We start from the raw sequence: 22,140 nt of genomic DNA, 5'->3' as shown, positions 1-22,140 counted from the left end.
AGTAAAGCATACGGGGATAGAGCTTTTACCCCTGAGCAAGAGTACAGAATCAGCCTGCCTAACACAGGACCTGATATGAACCACATGCTCAATGAAATGTTTGTGGTGATGATAACTGAACGAGAAATGTTTGCAGAATGTCAACAGAAACTCTCAGAGAATTCAAGCAGAGGGAACAATGATCATTTCCTCCCTTCTCTCACTACATGCTAGGCCCACATTGTTCCAGAATTACTAGAAAGTCAAAAATAGCTCCTTTTCCAATTTTCAGACAGCAGGATGACCTTTCTTAAAACTTACCCAGGAATTACTTGGTGAATATTTTCTATTGTAGATATCACCGACTCCCTAAAGTGGAAATGTCACTTAAAGAAAATCAGACTAAATAAGACAATTTAAAGTTTTATTGAGTAAGCGTCACAAATGGGCATTTTAATTGACATATCCAGGTGCTCATTACAAATCAGACAACCAAAGCTTCATTTTAAAAGTTAAAGCAATCTTGCTGCTCATAAAGTATTTTTTAAGCCTTAAATTTGTTCCTAATCAACATTTAATTTCATTCAGTGATATCTATTTATCCATTGCTAGATATCTCCTTTTCAGAAAGAACCTAAGGTACTGTTTTATTCCCATTACAAAGCTCCATCTCAACCACCACAATGATTCATGGAAAGAACATCAGACTTAGCACCAGAAAATTTGTTCAAATCAAGATAGTAACACTTCCTAGCTATACGTCCTAGAGGAAATCAAAATGTTTCTAACCTTAGTTTCCTCATCAGCAAAATAAGGATAACAATGTTGACCTTAAAGGATTGTTTTGAAAATTAAATAAAATAAAATACACAGATGTAATGTATACATTATAAAGCACCAGAAAAATGTAAGACAGTATTATTATTTATGTACAAAGATGGTTCATTCATTATTCAATGAATATTTATTGAACATTCCCACTTGGCAGACTTTTTGCTTGGCAGTGAAGATACAAAGTCAAGAAAAGATAGCCATCACCCATGAGGAGCCTACATTCCAGTGGAGGAACCAAAACTAAAAGGCGGAGGAAAGCTCTGGGTGCTTGGGAGCCAGAAAGAGCTCCTAGACTGGGTATGGGAAGTGAGGGAGGCCTGGGAGCCTCCTGTGGGGCTGACACCGGAAGGAACTCCATCACTACAGATCCAGCAACAGTAAACAAATCTGAGTCCCTCTTCTGTGGGGTGGTCCACACACTCCACAGTCCTGGGCCCTAAGCTAGTTCAAAAGCATCCCAGCCCCTTAAGGCAGGTTTTCTCAACCTTAGCACCATTGATATTTTTGTCTGGATAATTCTTTGTTGCAGGGGCTGTCCTGTGCAAGGTAGGTTTGGCAGCATCCCTGGTCTTTACCTACTAAATGCCATAGCATGCCCCCCACAAAGCTGTGACACCAAAAACTTCTTCAGACACTGCCAAATGCTCTCTTCAGTGCAAAATTGCCCCCCAGTTAAGAACTACTGCCTTAAGGTCATGGAAAACCAATGCAGTTGGTTCTGGAAGGAGTGGAATTCATGCACCCAGTGCCCAGACTTATATTAGATGCTCAATAAATACTGAATGAATGAATGAGATTCCTGGAGCCCCTATATATGTTTTGGGCCTCATCTGGAAGAGCCCTGGAAAGACAGTTAAGTTTTAAGGTGCCCAAATGAGAGGTACCAATAACACCACATAAATTTATAAAGTGCTAGGTATAAATTGAATAATCTTGGGCCAGTAGCTCACACTCTCTGAGTCTCAGATTCCTCAGTTCTTAAATGGGGATGATTATCCCTGTTTTGCAAGATCATTGGGAAAATTAAGTGAGAGAATTTTAACATATGCAGCATTAGGGGTCAAGGCACTCATTCTTTTGGTGCAATTGACAAAAGGAATCTTAGCAGAATGTCCTCCCAGTTAGTGGGTAAAGCTTATAGACTAGTGTAGTCTGGGCATATATTGCTTTTGTTATAGACATATGGAATACACGATGCCAGGGATTGACATATCAGCTATGCAACTCATCCCACACAAGCAACCTGGTGAGTTAAAAGGCCCAGAGCGTTGTGACTTGCCAAGGACTCTACAGCTAATAAGTAGTTCCCTGAACTCCAGCAAATCAGTCCATCAGCACCCAGGGCTGGCCAACACACTGGCCCCACCAGCTCCATCACACTGAGGCTTGTTTGGACTGTGGGTTTGGGGAAAATGCTTTCTATATTCTGTGTTCTGTAGTTTTGTATAGACATAGATCACCAGATCTGGAAATGTCTTCTGAAAATACCGGGAAGGGTCTCCAATTTTTAATTTCATCCTGAAATAAAACACAAATGGTTCAGCATGCTTGCCCCAAATTATTCTTCCCCACTTCACAGTATATGGCCCTGAAGATCTCTTTGCTCGCTTGATTTCTATTGCAGAATGAATAAGGACTTTGGAATCTGACAGAGCAAGACTCCTCCCCTGACTCTTCAACTAATTGTGCAACCTTTGGCCACAATCTTTCTGAACTTTAGATTGTTCTTTCGTAAAATGGAAATAGTGCAATGCCACAATCCTCTACCTAAAATTCCAAAATCCAGAAGAGCCCTGAACTGCAAGGCTTTTTTGTGAGTTTTCAGCTAACATTTTTGTCAGCAAAAGCTGATCTAACTAATGTGGGCTATTTTTAGACGTATATAACTCTACATTCACTTTATCTAGCTGTCCAGTTTCCTGTGTTACTTCACAGAAGGGAGTCACTAGCTCCTGTTCAATTTGTTTTACCATTTATCCAACAAAAAAATGACAAGGAAGACGAAAGCCTGCTGGACATGTCCCTCATTAATTGTAAGGCCACAGTGATAGCCCTTTTACACACAGAGGGAAGGAATTACTTTTCTTTCATCAAAATAAATTTTCTTTTTTCCATCGTAGATATGAACTTAGAATTGGATTTTTTAAATTGTTCTCATTTCACATATAATTTGTAGGAATGAAAGCAATGCTTACTTTTTATGCTTTTCTTCATCAATGTGTTCTCCCAAATTCCGGATGAACTTTAGCAGATCACCCACAGTGTTCTGGTAGAAATTGCCATTTTTTCTATAAAACGTATTCATTTTTTTCATAACACATTCATTAATCTAAAAAAACAAAAAATAACACAAAAATGTGGTAGCAACACAAAATAAATCCTGATGGAATATTCATACCAAAAGGCAAAATATAAATTTGAATATATTCATATATTCTATAATTATCAACTAATTAATAAAGCAAAATAATTTAAAAATGGAAGTAAATGCTATATACCAAAATGCTAACTATAATTGTGTCTGGGCTGGGCGTGGTGGCTCACATCTGTAGTTCCAGCACTTTGAGAGGCCAAAATGGGCAGATCACCTGAGGTCAGGAGTTTGAGACCTGCCTGGCCAACATAGTGAAAACTCGTTTCAACTAAAAATTTCTACTAAAAAATTAGCCGGGCATGGTGGCGCTGCCTGTAATCCCAGCTACTTGGCAGACTGAGGCAGGAGAGTTGCTTGAACCTGGGAGGTGGAGGTTGCAGTGAGCTGAGATCGCACCATTGCACTCCGGTCTCAGTAATAGAGCAAGACTCCATCTCAAAAAAATAATTTTTTTTTTTTTTTTCGAGATGGAGTCTCACTCTGTCGCCAGGGCTGGAGTGCAGTGGCATGATCTCAGCTCACTGCAACCTCCGCCTCCCGGGTTCAAGCAATTCTCCTGCCTCAGCCTCCCGAGTAGCTGGGATTACAGGCACCCACCACTATCCCCAGCTAATTTTTTTCTTTGTATTTTTAGTAGAGACAGGGTTTCACCTTGTTGGCCAGGCTGGTCTCAAACTCCTGACCTCGTGATTCACCCACCTTGGCCCCCAGACTGCTGGGATTACAGGTGTGAGCCACCATGCCCGGCAAAAAAATTAAAAAATTTTAAAAATTAAAACTATATATATAATTGTGTCTGGATGTGTGATTGTAAGTATGTTCAAATGTGTGTCTATATTTTCCAAGTAAATTGTTTTCATAAGAAATTAAATATATTAAAATATGGTTAAAAAATCTTTGACTACTATACTAGGAAACTTGTTCATTATACTATACGATATTTTTATCCTGTGGCCACCCTTTCAAATTCGTACTTGATTACATTTCTTTCTTTAAAAGGGCTGTTCAGACTGAAACTGGGCCTGGCAACCATGGCCAAAGTGAACGGTTTTGTTTGTTTGTTTGTTTTTGGTTTTTTAGGTATATTTCCAAAAGGAATAACTAACATTGTTAAAGTGATCACCCTGCCCAAAGCAATCTACAGATTCAGTGCAATCCCTATCAAAATACCAACATCATTTTTCACAGAATTAGAAAAAACAATCCTAAAATTCACATGAAACCAAAAAAGAGGCCAAATACCCACAGGCATCTTAAGGAAAAAGAACAAAGTTGGAGGCATCACATTATGATATACCTCCAATTATTGTGCAAGGCTAAGATAACCAAAACAGCACAGTACTGGTATAAAAATAGATACATAGATCAATGGAACAGAATAGAGAACCCACAAATAAAGCCACATATCTACAACCAACTGATCTTTGACAAAGTCGGCAAAAATATACACTGGGAAAAGGACACCCTATTAAGTAAGTGGTGCTGGGAAAATTAGATTGCCATATGTAGAAGATTAAAGCTAGACCACTTTTTCTCTCTGTATACAAAAATCAACTTAAGATGGATTAAAGACTTAAATGTAAGACCTGAAACTATAAAAATACTGAAAGAAAACCTAGGAAAAACTCTTCTGGACATTGGTCTAGGCAAAGAATTCATGACTAAGACCCCAAAAGCACAAGCAATGAAAATAAAGAGACAGATGGGGTTTAATTAAACTAAAAACTTCTGCACAGCAAAAGAAATAAACAGAGTGAACAAACAACCCGCAGCATGGGAAAAAAAATTTGCAAACTATGCATCCAGCAGAGGACTGATATCCAGAATTTACAAGGAACTCAAACAACTTAACAATAAAAAATAATAACCCCATTAAAAAGTGGGCAAATGACATGAATAGACATTTCTCAAAAGAAGACATACAGGCGGGGGGAGGAGCCAAGATGGCCGAATAGGAACAGCTCCGGTCTACAGCTCCCAGCGTGAGCGATGCAGAAGACGGGTGATTTATGCATTTCCATCTAAGGTACAGTGTTCATCTCACTAGGGAGTGCCAGACAGTGGGCGCAGGTCAGTCGGTGAGTGCACCGTGCGCCAGCCGAAGCAGGGGCGAGGCATTGCCTCACTCGGGAAGAGCAAGGGGTCAGGGAGTTCCCTTTCCAGGGTTGACAGACGGCACCTGGAAAATCGGGCCACTCCCACCCGAATATTGTGCTTTTCCGACGGGCTTAGGAAACGGTGCACCAGGAGATTATAGCCCACACCTGGCTCAGAGGGTCCTACGCCCACGGAGTCTCACTGATTGCTAGCACAGCGGTCTGAGGTCAAACAGCACGGCAGCAGCGTGGCTGGGGGAGGGGTGCCCGCCATTGCCCTGGCTCTCTTAGGTAAACAAAGCAGCCAGGAAGCTTGAACTGGGTGGAGCCCACCACAGCTCAAGGAGGCCTGCCTGCCTCTGTAGGCTCCACCTCTGGGGGCAGGGCACAGACAAACAAAAAGACAGCAGTAACCTCTGCAGACTTAAATGTCCCTGTCTGACAGCTTTGAGGAGAGCAGTGGTTCTCCCAGCGCGCAGCTGGAGATCTGAGAACGGGCAGACTGCCTCCTCAAGTGGGTCCCTGACCCCTGATCCCCGAGCAGCCTAACTGGGAGGCACCCCCCAGCAGGGGCAGACTGACACCTCACACGGCCGGCCGGGTACTCCAACAGACTTTCAGCTGAGGGTCCTGTCTGTTAGAAGGAAAACTAACAAACAGAAAGGACATCCACACCAAAAACCCATCTGTACATCACCATCATCAAAGACCAGAAGTAGATAAAACCATAAAGATGGGGAAAAAACAGAGCAGAAAAACGGGAAACTCTAAAAAGCAGAGTGCCTCTCCTCCTCCAATGGAACGCAGTTCCTCACCAGCAACAGAACAAAGCTGGACGGAGGATGACTTTGACGAGCTGAGAGAAGAAGGCTTCAGACGATCAAATTACTCCGAGCTACGGGAGGATATTCAAACCAAAGGCAAAGAAGTTGAAAACTTTGAAAAAAATTTAGAAGAATGTATAACTAGAATAACCAATACAGAGAAGTGCTTAAAGGAGCTGATGGAGCTGAAAACCAAGGCTCGAGAACGATGTGAAGAATGCAGAAGCCTCAGGAGCCAATGCGATCAAATGGAAGAAAGGGTATCAGCCCTGGAAGATGAAATGAATGAAATGAAGCGAGAACGGAAGTTTAGAGAAAAAAGAATAAAAAGAAACGAGCAAAGCCTCCAAGAAATATGGGACTATGTGAAAAGACCAAATCTACGTCTGATTGGTGTACCTGAAAGTGATGGGGAGAATGGAACCAAGTTGGAAAACACTCTGCAGGATATTATCCAGGAGAGCTTCCCCCATCTAGCAAGGCAGGCCAACATTCAGATTCAGGAAATACAGAGAACGCCACAAAGATACTCCTCGAGAAGAGCAACTCCAAGAAACATAATTGTCAGATTCACCAAAGTTGAAATGAAGGAAAAAATGTTAAGGGCAGCCAGAGAGAAAGGTCGGGTTACCCTCAAAGGGAAGCCCATCAGACTAACAGCGGATCTCTCGGCAGAAACCCTACAAGCCAGAAGAGAGTGGGGGCCAATATTCAACATTCTTAAAGAAAAGAATTTTCAACCCAGAATTTCATATCCAGCCAAACTAAGCTTCATAAGTGAAGGAGAAATAAAATCCTTTACAGACAAGCAAACGCTGAGAGATTTTGTCACCACCAGGCCTGCCCTAAAAGAGCTCCTGAAGGAAGCGCTAAACATGGAAAGGCACAACCGGTACCAGCCACTGCAAAATCATGCCAAAATGTAAAGACCATCGAGACTAGGAAGAGACTGCATCAACTAACGAGCAAAATAACCAGCTAACATCATAATGACAGGATCAAATTCACACATAACAATATTAACTTTAAATGTAAATGGACTAAATGCTCCAATTAAAAGACACAGACTGGCAAATTGGATAAAGACTCAAGACCCATCAGTGTGCTGTATTCAGGAAACCCATCTCACGTGCAGAGACACACATAGGCTCAAAATAAAAGGATGGAGGAAGATCTACCAAGCAAATGGAAAACAAAAAAAGGCAGAGGTTGCAATCCTAGTCTCTGATAAAACAGACTTTAAACCAACAAAGATCAAAAGAGACAAAGAAGGCCATTACATAATGGTAAAGGGATTAATTCAACAAGAAGAGCTAACTATCCTAAATATATATGCACCCAATACAGGAGCACCCAGATTCATAAAGCAAGTCCTGAGTGACCTACAAAGAGACTTAGACTCCCACACATTAATAATGGGAGACTTTAACACCCCACTGTCAACATTAGACAGATCAACGAGACAGAAAGTCAACAAGGATACCCAGGAATTGAACTCAGCTCTGCACCAAGTGGACCTAATAGACATCTACAGAACTCTCCACCCCAAATCAACAGAATATACATTTTTTTCAGCACCACACCACACCTATTCCAAAATTGACCACATACTTGGAAGTAAAGCTCTCCTCAGTAAATGTAAAAGAACAGAAATTATAACAAACTATCTCTCAGATCACAGTGCAATCAAGCTAGAACTCAGGATAAAGAATCTCACTCAAAACCGCTCAACTACGTGGAAACTGAACAACCTGCTCCTGAATGACTACTGGGTACATAACGAAATGAAGGCAGAAATAAAGATGTTCTTTGAAAGCAACGAGAACCAAGACACAACATACCAGAATCTCTGGGATGCATTCAAAGCAGTGTGTAGAGGGAAATTTATAGCACTAAATGCCCATAAGAGAAAGCAGGAAAGATCCAAAATTGACACCCTAACATCACAATTAAAAGAACTAGAAAAGCAAGAGCAAACACATTCAAAAGCTAGCAGAAGGCAAGAAATAACTAAAATCAGAGCAGAACTGAAGGAAATAGAGACACAAAAAACCCTTCAAAAAATAAATGAATCCAGGAGCTGGTTTTTTGAAAGGATCAACAAAATTGATAGACCACTAGCAAGATTAATAAAGAAAAAAAGAGAGAAGAATCAAATAGATGCAATAAAAAATGATAAAGAGGATATCACCACCGATCCCACAGAAATACAAACTACCATCAGAGAATACTACAAACACCTCTACGCAAATAAACTAGAAAATCTAGAAGAAATGGATAAATTCCTCGACACATACACCCTCCCAAGACTAAACCAGGAAGAAGTTGAATCTCTGAATAGACCAATAACAGGAGCTGAAATTGTGGCAATAATCAATAGCTTACCAACCAAAAAAAGTCCAGGACCAGATGGGTTCACAGCCAAATTGTACCAGAGGTACAAGGAGGAACTGGTACCATTCCTTCTGAAACTATTCCAATCAATAGAAAAAGAGGGAATCCTCCCTAACTCATTTGATGAGGCCAGCATCATCCTGATACCAAAGCCGGGCAGAGACACAACCAAAAAAGAGAATTTTAGACCAATATCCTTGATGAACATTGATGCAAAAATCCTCAATAAAATACTGGCAAACCGAATCCAGCAGCACATCAAAAAGCTTATCCACCATGATCAAGTGGGCTTCATCCCTGGGTTGCAAGGCTGGTTCAATATACACAAATCAATAAATGTAATCCAGCATATAAACAGAACCAAAGACAAAAAACACATGATTATCTCAATAGATGCAGAAAAGGCCTTTGACAAAATTCAACAACGCTTCATGCTAAAAACTCTCAATAAATTAGGTATTGATGGGACGTATCTCAAAATAATAAGAGCTATCTATGACAAACCCACAGCCAATATCATACTGAATGGGCAAAAACTAGAAGCATTCCTTTTGAAAACTGGCACAAGACAGGGATGCCCTCTCTCACCACTTCTATTCAACATAGTGTTGGAAGTTCTGGCCAGGGCAATTAGGCAGGAGAAGGAAATAAAGAGTATTCAATTAGGAAAAGAGGAAGTCAAATTGTCCCTGTTTGCAGACGACATGATTGTATATCTAGAAAACCCCATTGTCTCAGCCCAAAATCTCCTTAAGCTGATAAGCAACTTTAGCAAAATCTCAGGATACAAAATCAATGTACAAAAATCACAAGCATTCTTATACACCAACAACAGACAAACAGAGAACTAAATCATGAGTGAACTCCCATTCACAATTGCTTCAAAGAGAATAAAATACCTAGGAATCCAACTTACAAGGGATGTGAAGGACCTCTTCAAGGAGAACTACAAACCACTGCTCAAGGAAATAAAAGAGGATACAAACAAATGGAAGAACATTCCATGCTCATGGGTAGGAAGAATCAATATCGTGAAAATGGCCATACTGCCCAAGGTAATTTACAGATTCAATGCCATCCCCATCAAGCTACCAATGACTTTCTTCACAGAATTGGAAAAAACTACTTCAAAGTTCATATGGAACCAAAAAAGAGCCCGCATCGCCAAGTCAATCCTAAGCCAAAAGAACAAAGCTGGAGGCATCACACTACCTGACTTCAAACTATACTACAAGGTTACAGTAACCAAAACAGCATGGTACTGGTACCAAAACAGAGATATAGATCAATGGAACAGAACAGAGCTGTCAGAAATAATGCCACATATCTACAACTATCTGATCTTTGACAAACCTGAGAAAAACAAGAAATGGGGAAAGGATTCCCTATTTAATAAATGGTGCTGGGAAAACTGGCTAGCCATATGTAGAAAGCTGAAACTGGATCCGTTCCTTACACCTTATACAAAAATCAATTCAAGATGGATTAAAGACTTAAACGTTAGACCGAAAACCATAAAAACCCTAGAAGAAAACCTAGGCATTACCATTCAGGACATAGGCATGGGCAAGGACTTCATGTCTAAAACACCAAAAGCAATGGCAACAAAAGCCAAAATTGACAAATGGGATCTAATTAAACTAAAGCTTCTGCGCAGCAAAAGAAACTACCATCAGAGTGAACAGGCAACCTACAAAATGGGGAAAAATTTTTGCAACCTACTCATCTGACAAAGGGCTAATATCCACAATCTACAATGAACTCCAACAAATTTACAAGAAAAAAACAAACAACCCCATCAAAAAGTGGGCAAAGGACATGAACAGACACTTCTCAAAAGAAGACATTTATGCAGCCAAAAAACACATGAAAAAATGCTCACCATCACTGGCCATCAGAGAAATGCAAATCAAAACCACAATGAGATACCATCTCACACCAGTTAGAATGGCAATCATTAAAAAGTCAGGAAACAACAGGTGCTGGAGAGGATGTGGAGAAATAGGAACACTTTTACACTGTTGGTGGGACTGTAAACTAGTTCAACCCTTGTGGAAGTCAGTGTGGCCATTCCTCAGGGATCTAGAACTAGAAATTCCATTTGACCCAGCCATCCCATTACTGGGTATATACCCAAAGGACTATGAATCATGCTGCTATAAAGACACATGCACACGTATGTTTATTGCAGCATTATTCACAATAGCAAAGACTTGGAACCAACCCAAATGTCCAACAATGATAGACTGGATTAAGAAAATGTGGCACATATACACCATGGAATACTATGCAGCCATAAAAAATGATGAGTTCATGTCCTTTGTAGGGACATGGATGAAACTGGAAATCATCATTCTCAGTAAACTATCGCAAGAACAAAAAACCAAACACCGCATATTCTCACTCATAGATGGGAATTGAACAATGAGAACACATGGACACAGGAAGGGGAACATCACACTTCGGGGACTGTTGTGGGGTGGGGGGAGGGGGGGAGGGATAGCATTGGGAGATATACCTAATGCTAGATGACGAGTTAGTGGGTGCAGCGCACCAGCATGGCACATGTATACATATGTAACTAACCTGCACATTGCGCACATGTACCATAAACCTAAAGTATAATAATAATAAAAAAAAAAAGAAGACATACAAATGGCCAAAAAGCATATGAAAAAATGCTCAACATCACTAATCATCAGAGAAACACAAATTAGAACCAATGAGATATCATCTTATACTAGGGGCTACTATTAAAAAGTCAAAAAGTAACAGATGTTGATGAGGATGCAGAGAAAAGAGAGTGTACTGAGTATCTGCCAAAAGAATCTTTTTTTTTCTTTTTTTTTTTTTTTTGAGACAGAGTCTCACTCTATCACCCAGGCTGGAGTGCAGTGGCACCATCTCAGCTCACTGCAACCTCTGCTTCACAGGCTGAAGCAATTCTCATGCCTCAGCCGCCCAAGTAGCTGGGATTACAGACGTGTGCCACAATGCTTGACTAAGTTTTGTATTTTTAGTAGAGACCGGGTTTCGCCATGTTGGCCAGGCTGGTCTCAAACTCCTGACCTCAAATGATCCACCCATCCTGGCCTCCCAAAGTGCTGGGATTACAGATGTGAGCCACTGCACTCGGCCCAACAAATCTTATATCAAAAAGATACCTGCACTCATATGTTTACTACAGCACTATTCACAATAGCAAAGATATGGAATCCATCTAAGTGTCCATCAACAGATGACTGGATAAAGAAAATGTGTCTGGGCCATTTCAGCCATAAAAATGAAGAATGAAATCATGTGTTTTGTGGCCACATGGATGGAACTGGAGGCCATTATCTTAAGTGAAATGACTCACAACAGAAAGTCAAATATCACATGTTCTCTCTTATAAGCGGGAGCTCAATAATGTGTACACATGGATGTACAGAGTGGAATAATAGAATTGGAGACTTGGAAAGGTGGGAGGTTTGGAGGGAGAGGGATGAGAAATTACTTAATGGGTACAATGTACGTTATTCAGGTAATGGTTACACTAAAAGCCCAACTTTACCACTACACAATATATCCATGTAACAAAACTATCTTAGTACCCTCTAAAATTTATATTTTAAACAAGGTTACTTGTTTCTCCTTGCCTGCGGGTGTCCCAGGGCAACTCCTTTCATATCATAGTAATGTCATCCTCTTTCTCTGTGCTTGTCACCCTCATAGATACAGAGCCATAGATGGCTCTCATATTTAGAAAGAGTTTGGGCTACGTCATCAAGATGCAACAGTCAAGAATCCAGTGGGTCACTTAGGAAGAGTAACTGATGAAAGAGCAATGCTAGTGAGGATGCTGCTGAGACTGGCCAGGTGCACTCTGTGCAGAACACCCATGAGAAACGCCAAGCACGTATGTGTGGCAGGATGGGGCAAGTCAAGAACCAATACAGTCATACAAGCTGGAAAACTTGGGCTCCAGACCTATGCTGACAAAATTAATTGTGTGACCATGAAAATGGGCAAGTCAACAGGAAAACAAAGTGTAAAATGGGAATTAAAAGGAAAAACTTGAAGTTAAAACTTGAAATCCATCAAAATTCAATATAAGCGCATGGAATTTAGGGAAAAGAACAAAAAATTGGGAAATAAAAGAACAAGTTCCTCTTTCCAGCTCTGCCAATCTCTGGCTGTCCAGGCATGAGTAATTTGAGTGTGGTCTCTGAGCCTCAATTTCCTCAGTGAGTAAATGAGTTGGTAGACTTGATGCCATCACAGCTTTGTGTAGTGGTGTGGCTTAAGCACATGGCCTCTGCAGCCATCCTTCCCAGCTTCAAATCCTGGTGCACCCCTTACTGGTTCTGTGTAGTTGGAAAAATTATTTGTCTGTGCCTCAGCTTGCTCATCTTCAAAATATAGATGATTGTCTCAGAAGTTGTGCTAAGGATTAAATGCGGTAACTCATGTAAAGTCCCAAGAACTATGGCTGCCACATAATCAAGCACTACATAATCATTAGCTATCACTGTCATAGCTGCTTTCAAATTTCCTTGTTTCTACAAGTTAAAGTTTTAGCCAAAGTTTGATAGACATTCGTTTAGTAAAGAGTCATGGCACATCTACTCCATGCCAGGGATACAATAACTGACAAGACAATGGGTAGTTTCTGCCTTCATGGAACTTACAGTCTAGCAAGGAAAATGGACCGTAAGCCAGTAATTATGAGTGTGATGTGCAGTCTAGAGACCAGTGAGGGAAGGAAAGCAAAACAAGAATCAGGAGAAGCAGAGTCCCAGGTCAGGCCTAGGATAGGAAGCTGTTGGTTTCCAAGACCTGAAGATTATGGGTTCTCCCATAGTGCTTTGCACATGTCCGTGGGATGGCCAGTACACATCCCACGGCATCATTTCCGTGGGCTTCTCAGCCCCACAGGGACACACTGTATTCTGCTTTGTATGCTCAGGGCCTTGCATGGGCCTAGCACATAATTGGTATTGTATAGATGTTTGTTAATTAATAATGAAAGTTCTGACAGTACTGACTAGATTGAGATGATGACTAATTTTGTAGAGTTCCACTATACTTAATGCAAGTTAGGTGGAACTTTTCTTAAACAGAGCAATTTGAAAGATCATCTTTTCTTCATAGTCTGTTTCCTCAGGCACAATGTAGGTCTGTGTGTGGATCCTGAGAGCTGGGCTGTTTACAGGCCGTGGAGGCAGCCAGGCTGTACCTGGACTGAAACACCTCATGGTGAAGCACTTCCCTTGGATTAAGCTCTATTTAATCAGCTTCTCTTGCCATAATGGCAACAGGATTATCAGCTAAGTGTGAGGGAAACGCTCATGGGCTGGGATAAGGCCATCCAGCAGAAGCCTGAATAACAGTCTATCAGAGGGGCATGGGTCTGAATGGGAGAGAGGGAGGGCCAGCTTCTGAAAGTAGAAGTAGACACCCCGGTGGGGAGCCTAGAGGGATAGGGATGGGGCGGGCAGGAGGCAAAATCACCTCTTTCAGCCTCTGGTTTGCCACTGGTATAAAATAAGATAGAAAAACTAACATAAAACATTACACAAATTCTTATTCCTGGAATAACCCCTGCACTATAGGAATTGTTCATACCTTAGTCATCCACTTGTCAAAACTTTTGGAATGTTCAGAAGGCCCAGGTTGCAGTAGTTTGAGGATCTCACTTTCAGGTTTTCGTATTTTGATGTCGGATTCATTTCCCACATTCCGAAGCGTCCTATAGCGGCTGAAGATGACTAAATGATCTAAATGATCATGATCATCCCATCCCTCCCTTTCCTTTTCCAGAAAAAGAAAACTGTTAGATTTTGGTACTTTTTGTGCTTTCTTGGTTTTTCTTTTCTCTTTTTTTTTTTTTTTTTTTTTTTGAGATGGAGTCTCGCTTTGTCCCCCAAGCTGGAGTGCAGTAGCGCAACCTTGGCTCACTGCAACCTCCACCTCCCGGATTCAAGCAATTCTCCTGCCTCAGCTTCCCAAGTAGCTGGCATTACAGGCACCTGCCACCACGCTCGGCTAACTTTTGTATTTTTAGTAGAGACGGGGTTTCACCATGCTGACCAGGCTGGTCTGGAACTCCTGACTTCGTGATCCGCCCGCCTCGGCCTCCCAAAGTGCTGGAATTACAGGAGTGAGCCACTGCGCCTGGCTAGATTTTGGTTTTTAATAAAAGTAATATAACCATGTCTTCAAAAATTCTGCATGATGGGAGAGGCAAGCATCTCTGTTTTCCCCCCCTTATTCTTCAGAAATGAAAAGCAGACTCCAGAAAGGTTAAGTCATCTCTCCAAGGACACACAGCCAGTAAGTCCTAAGCTGAGAAAAAAGCCTGGGTCTCCTGATTTGCAGCCCAGATTTCTGTCTGCACCACCTCACCCTCTCCATCCTGGAGGCCTGTGGCATCTGCTCAAAGTTTTACTTACCTCTCCCAAGTCCAAAAGAAGGGATGACCCAGCAGATCACTCAGACAGTCCCTCACGTGTTCCCCAGGATGGAAGAGACGATGAATGAGGTCCTTAGTTTCCTCATCTGGAGAAAGTTGAACCACCTCTTCATTACTTTGAGCCTTCAGCTCCTCAAATGAGATGCTTCCCTTCTTTACCACATAGAGGACCAACCGTCCAAGGTCCTGCGCAAAAGCCATAAATCAAGCCAAAGATGCTTACTAATTATTTGGGTAACCCTGGAAGGAGTGGTGCAGGCTATTAGCAAACAAGATGATGGGAGGAATCTCAAGGAATTTGTAGACTTGTTAGGGAGGGGAGACACAGATTTGTGCATACAGACCTGTTCAAGGCAGTATATAGCCCATACCACTTAGTTTTATGAAGAGCAAAAGATACATATGAGTCACAGTTGTTAGGGCAGACTGCTTGGAGGAAGAGAGATTTGAGCTGGCCTCAAATGTATGGACAGAATATAGATAAACTGAGGAAAGGGAGAATGCTTTAAACACAGGGAGAACTGGCAGCCTGGCTGGGAACTGGGACTTTGGGTCTGAGGCTATATCACGCAGTACATAAAAAAGTCAGTCCAGGCCAGGAGAGGCAAAGTGATGACCCCAGGGATTAGGCTATGGCCAGGAGGAAAGGCCAAGAAGAAGGTCGCCTAAGGAACTCTTTGCACTAGCCACCAGTCAAGGGAGGAGCTGAAATCTGATGCCACCAAACCAGGAGGCCAGATGTATGGATGGAGAGTCTCGCCCATTGGGTTGAAAGTGCAGCACCCTGTAAAACTCTCCAGGAAAGACCTACCCTGACAGGGTCAGAATCAGCCTGGGGGCTTTGGTCTACAGCGGCCAATCTCCATGTCCCCTCAGGAGCAACAGCTATTTCAGAGTCTTCATCGTTTTGGCCAAGCTTAGGTTCTTTCAAGCTGGGAATTGACCTCACTCCTCCCAGGAGTTTTCAGAGAACCTTAGTATCCGGCCTTCTGCAGAGTGTAGCCCACGAGTTTGAGTCTGTGGTGAAAGAAACCTCACTTACTTTGTTCTTAGGTAGAAAAATAACTCCTCAATGAATATTGGAGATATTTGAAATTCTCTCCTGGAGAGAAGATGTGGCATGCTCAGTTTATTTACTTATTAAGGTAGTGGAGGAAGAGAGATTCAAAGAGATACAGTAAGGGGCCACAGCGACAGCCAACTCCACACCGACCCAAGCTGTTGCACCTTCCCGTTGTCATCTTGAAAGCTCTGCTGTGGGAGAAGCCCAAGGAAATGCAGTGGCCTGCAGGGGAGTCAGGACAGTGAGCAAGATGGGGAAAGCCTTGAACGTTCTTTTTTTCCTGGTTAAAATAGAACGCCCTCCAATTGCCCATAGGAAATAAGGTAATGAACTGTGACGGTTAATACTGAGTGTCAACTTGATTGAGTTGAAGGATGCAAAGTATTGTGCCTGGGTGTGTCTGTGAGGGTGTTGCCGAAGGAGAGCAACATTTGTCAGTGGACTGGGAGAGGCAGACCCACCTTCAGTCTCGGTGGGCACCATCTAATCAGCTGCCAGCATGGCTAAAATAAAGCAGGCAGAAAATGAAAGAGCAGACAACTTGCTAAGACTTCTGGCCTTCATCTTTCTCCCATGCTGGATGCTTCTTGTCCTCAAACATCAGTATCCAAGTTCTTCAGCTTATGGAGTTTTGGACTTACACCAGTGGTTTGCCAGGGGCTCTCAGGCCTTTGGCCACAGACTGAAGTCTGCACTGTCGGCTTCCCTACTTTTGAGGTTTTGGTACTCAGACTGACCCATCACTGGCTTCCTTGTTCCTCAACTTGCAGATGGCCTATTATGGGACTTTATGTTGTGACCGTGTGAGTCAATTCTCCTTAATAAACTCCCTTTCATATGTACATATGTCCTACTAGTTCTGTCCCTCTAGAGAACCCTGACTACACATGAAAGAATAAGGAAGCAGAAAGAAGAAAGGTAAACTGGATTGTAGAATTTACCTCTAGATCTCTCTTGACTTCCTGTGGATCTCCAGCCCACTCGATGCTCTTATCAAAATCTGCCAGGTGAGCAGCTTTCTTAGAATCTAAGGAAAAGTTTGCAGAGGCACATTGAAAAATACTCATTCTCCATAAAGTGAGAGTCAATTGATTTATATAAATATGTAACATGCTATAAAAATCATCATCTCTGTGGAAGACAATAATAAACCTTATATCTGTATTGCCATTCACCCCTCAAAACACTGCCATGTGCACTGTTTCATTGATCTATTAGGTATCTGCCAAGAGCAGCACTTACATTTTATTTTTTCCAGGCCAGGGGGTAGGAAGGGATGAGGACAAATTTAACCAGCTCCTTGTTCATGCAATTCCAGGGGCTGAAAGCACAGATTTGTAAAGGAACTGTTCCCTTACACTGAGCTTAAATCTCAGTGCATGTCTATGGATAAGGTATGTACTCTGCTTAGACCTTTAGGCAAGAACAGAGTTTCCTGAGCACCTATGATGTACCAAATGACTTACTATTTCATCATTGCACTTAGACCTCATAACAAACTTATGAAGGAGGCATTATCAGCCTCAAGTGAGGAACTGAGGCTCACAGTATCAAGTGACTTGTCTGAGGTTATAAAGCTACAAACTGGTGAGACTAGGCTTCAAGCCACCCTAATCATCACTGAAGCCCTGGCTTGCTCCCCTGCACCATATTGCTTCCTGGGACTTTACAGTCAGCTCTGCTTTTCTTTTAACATTTAAAAGAAAATGCTATTTTCCTTCCCTTTGTTTGGCTTGGACTAGTGGATTCTGACTTGTTCTGCCTTGGAGTCTGTGTCTTCACTACTTCACATCTTGTCCTGACATCCTCAACTTTGACCTCAATTTTGTCAGTAAGTTTCATGGTTACTGCCACCTTGTCTGAAGGAACTCACCTCTAGGATTCTCAAATTTCTGGAGCTACTTTGATCCCTGACATGCCTTCATCTGTTTATTTTCTCAATGGCAATCTAAGGCTAGCCTGGTATTCTGTTAGCATCTACCAACCTCCATGTAGACTAACAGAACCCAGTTATAATTGGTAGCAGGAGACACTGCACTGTAATTATGAATTTGTTGTAATAATGATCCTCAAATTGAATCATCCACATTTACTCTAGGCCTTTCCTCTCTGCAATGAAAAACTTTTCCTTTCATAAACAAAGATCCTACAATTTCTAAGAGAGAATTGGGGATTGGGGACTCACCTATTAAGATGTTTTGTGGTTGCAGATCCTGGTGGGTGTATCCACAGGACAAGTGTAGTTCTTGAACAGCCTTAAATATAGATGACAGGACATTTTGGGCAAACTCATCTTCCTCACTTTCCACATCTTCCCCTCTGTGCACATCCAAACACGCCTCCAGAGTCTGCTCACAGAGGGTGACACACACAAACAAGTGGCCCCTGTGGCTCTCACTCCCATAGAATGTCACCAAGTGACTGTTCTCCCGGCTGCTTTGCAGACAAGAGACTTCCTGCCGTGCACGTGGGCTGCCCTCACAGAATGTCTTCACAGCTACTTCTTGCTTCTCATAGAACCCCAGGTAGATGCCTCCTTCCGAAGTATCAGCAATTTTGTATTTTTCATCAATAAAGAACTTGAGTTTGCCAATCATAGGGCGGTATATTCTGTGGAGATCCTTCAGGGCTGCCCCCCAGTGTGAGCTCTGAGGCTTCCAGTCTTCAGCAGGAGGGTGAAAAAGTTCTTTGGCTCCATGAGAGAGAAGAAACTTCACAAGGGAACTGTCATAATTCCGCCTCGCTATCATAACAAGATCCCCACAATCTGTACTGGCTCCATGGTTGCACAGCAACTGGGCGATTTCCTTCAGTTTGAGCTCAACAGCAAGCAGGAGTGCTGTTTTGCCATCACTGTCTGTGTCATTAATCTCTATGTGCTCTTGCTCCAGAAGCCTCTGCACCAAACCCAAGTGCTTCTTCTCCACTGCCAGGATCAAGGGAGTCTTCCCTCTTTCTCCCCTCACATTGACATCAGCCCCATGGTCCAGCAGCAGATGCGTAATAGCCTCCACATCCCTATTGTGAGAGCTCAGGAGAGCATGGATCAAGGCATTTCTGCCCATATTGTCACAGGCATTGACATCTGCCCCCATCTCATCCAGGAGAATCTTCAAGACCTCTACGTGTCCTTCTTCAGCAGCGTCCATGAGAGCTGTGGCCCCTCCTTTCCTCAGCCGCTCTTGATCCTCCTTTGTCTTTCGCCTCAAATTCACATTTGCTCCTCTCTCATAAAGGAATTTTAGGGCTTTGACCTCACCATACACAGCGGCTTCCATGAAGGCTGTGAAGCCATAAAAATCACACTCATTGACATCTGCTCCTTTAGAAAGGAAAAGTTCCAGCAGCTTCACGCTCCCGGCAATCGCTGCGAGGATAAAGGGCGTGGCCCCATTCTTCTTCCTCAGAACAGGGTCAGCACCATGACGAAGCAGAAGTTCCACAATGTCCTCCCTGCTCATTTGTACTGCGTTATGCAGAGGTGTCCAGCCCCCTTCCTCTTCCTGGAAATTAACGTTGGCTCCGCCTTCCAGCAATTGCTGGACCAGGGCAACATCTTCGTTTTGAACAGCTTTAATCAGCAACTGATTGTCTTCCACTGTAGCCCTTCTACCGCTGGAGGATGTGGGTCCCTCCTGGGGGTTGTTATGATCCCTGGTCTCCATGACGGTAAAGGCCACCTGCTACCGCTTTTTGCCTTTTCCTTGAGAAAATGCAAACTTACCTCCTTGCACTTAATCAAAGAAGCTTTGAGTGTAAATTGGGATTCTCTGGCAACAGAGCAGCAGTATGAGGAAGGAACAATGTTCTCAGTCTTCTGACATTCCACCTGGCAACGAAGAGAGGTGCTTTGTAATTTTACAATAGGGAGAAAACACTTGAGTCAGAGAAATTAATTATATTAGCATTTTTTCTAAATATATGTATTTCTTATAAAACTTTTAAATTACAGAATATTATAAATATATGTAAATTCAAAATAAGAAAATTATTTCTCTAGTCCCAATGCCCAGAAACAGCCAATGTTAATATTTTAGTGTATTTCTATATATTTTTAAGACATTTGGAATTATACTCTGTAAGTAACTTTGTATCCTACTTCCTTTCGTTTAATACCATACTATAAGTCATTTCCTATGTTATTGCAAAGTCTTGTAAAACATTTTTCATGACTATGTAATATGAAATCATACACTTGTTTCATTTCTCTATTACTGAGTGGTTTTCAAAAATAAGTTTTAAAGGGTTTTTTAAAATTAAAAATTTAAAAATTCTAAATGATGTTGCAGCAAATTCAGCTTATTTTAGTTTATTTTCTTTTGATAGATCTTATGATAGATTTCATATGATAGAGTTCAAAGAATTTAATGACTATTCAAAAGATATGATTGTATTTAGGATTTTAAACCTATATTAACAAATTGCTTTCAATGTCATATAAATATATTCTTACCAGAGATAGGTGGCTTCCAGAAAAAAAAAAAAAAAAGACCGTGAAAATATGCACATCAATTATTTATCAATAAAAAAAGAAGAACCCTCATTCAATAAGAAAAATATATTTCTTGGCTTTTTTTCCCTTTGCATTTCTTATGTCACCAGGAAGGTTGATCACTGTGTTTGCTGACTTGGTGCATGTCCTCTTTGTACAACCATGTGCCCCTATTTAAAGTACAGACAATATCTGACTTATGTTGGTTCAACTTATGATTTTTTGACTTTGCAATGGTGGAAAAGCAATAAACATTCAGTAGAAACCACACTTCAAGTACACATACAACCATTCTGTTTTTTATTTCAGCATAGCATTCAATAAATACATGAGACATTTAACACTTTATTATAAAATAAGCTTTGAGCTAGATGATTCTGCCCAACTGTAGCCTAATGTAAGTGTTCTGAGCACATTTAAGGTAAGCTAGGATAAGCTATGATTTCAGTAATTAGGTGTATTAAATGTGCTTTTGACTTACAGTATTTTCAATTTAGGATGGGTTTATCTGTATGTAACCCCATCATAAGTCAAGAAGTATCTGCAGTAGTGAAAAGAGATTGTACTCTGACCTTAGGGAGATCTAAGTTTGAGCTTGTGGCTGTGTAATTTTTTACTATTACTTCCTGTAACCTTGGATTGTTGAATCTCAATTTTCTGTTTCCTGAAATGGAGACAAAAATAAATACAGTCATGTGTGTAAAGTACATTAAAGTATGGTGTGTTACAAATATTAGCCACTCAATAAATGTTAGAGCTAATTATATCCCTTTATGAAAAAATAAATTGCTTAGTGAATTCTATTCTCCCTACACATGTGCATATAGCTACTACACAAATAGGCAACTGGCAGCTATCAATTTCGTCCAACTGTCAATCAGATCTGAGAATTACAGATCCAGTTCAATGATCAGACAGCCCGAAACTGTTACCTGAATATTTAAATAACTGCATCTGCTATAGAATTCACGAAGCAACCCTTTTTCAGCAATCTCACCACTCTGACAGTTTCAAAGCCTCAGAGGTTAATTGATTAGCCTCTTAGAAGTTTAATTAATTGTGCAACACATACACGATCACCAGGCAATGAAATCTTTGAACCAAAGTGTTTGTGTAGACCGTCCCCATTACAATCAGATGTGAGGTGGGCTGGTATAAGCAAAGGAGCCGAGAAGGAGAGGAAATATCAAGGAAGCCCTGAGTGACACATCAGAGTCGAGAAGAGACGAGCCTGCAGAAGTACTGCAACAGACAATCCTGATTTCAGTTTCACTTTCTCTGTGTGACCAGAGATGCCTGAGAAACTGAGGACATGGATAAATGACGTGTGGACTGTGACAGAACCCTGGAAGGGCACTGGAGGAAGATCCTTCCAGGCAGCCAAGGGCTGGGAGCTCCCCTCCCACTTCCCAAGTCCCCCAGCCCCTGGCCTCTCCGGTCTCCAAAGCCCAAGAATTCTTCACGATCGACTTCTCAAGGTTTTCTAGCTTTCCTCCTTCTGCCTGCCTTACCTGCTCAACTCAGACCGTCTCAATTATTCCTTTGGCAGCCGCTAAGCCTGGAAGACTGTTTGCAGCCCGAGCAGTTTCTTCCTGCTGCGTCACTGAGCCAGCAGGGCGGAGCCAAGAAA

General features: G+C 41.7%; 1 protein-coding gene across 1 annotated transcript; it reads right to left on the bottom strand.

Annotated features, from left to right (window-relative positions):
* Nucleotides 1-389: 389 nt before the first annotated feature.
* On the bottom strand, nucleotides 390-22,108 carry RNASEL (ribonuclease L). The gene is given in 7 exon segments (NM_001133900.1): nucleotides 390-2,331; nucleotides 3,009-3,142; nucleotides 14,109-14,241; nucleotides 14,936-15,141; nucleotides 16,960-17,045; nucleotides 18,204-19,847; nucleotides 22,022-22,108. Coding segments are annotated over 6 exon segments (2,226 nt in total). The 5' UTR covers nucleotides 19,684-19,847; nucleotides 22,022-22,108; the 3' UTR covers nucleotides 390-2,144.
* Between the last annotated feature and the right edge of the window lie 32 nt (nucleotides 22,109-22,140).

Source organism: Pongo abelii, chromosome 1 (assembly GCF_028885655.2).
Source record: "Pongo abelii isolate AG06213 chromosome 1, NHGRI_mPonAbe1-v2.0_pri, whole genome shotgun sequence".
NCBI lineage: Eukaryota > Metazoa > Chordata > Mammalia > Primates > Hominidae > Pongo > Pongo abelii.
This window is presented reverse-complemented; position numbering and strand designations above follow the sequence as displayed.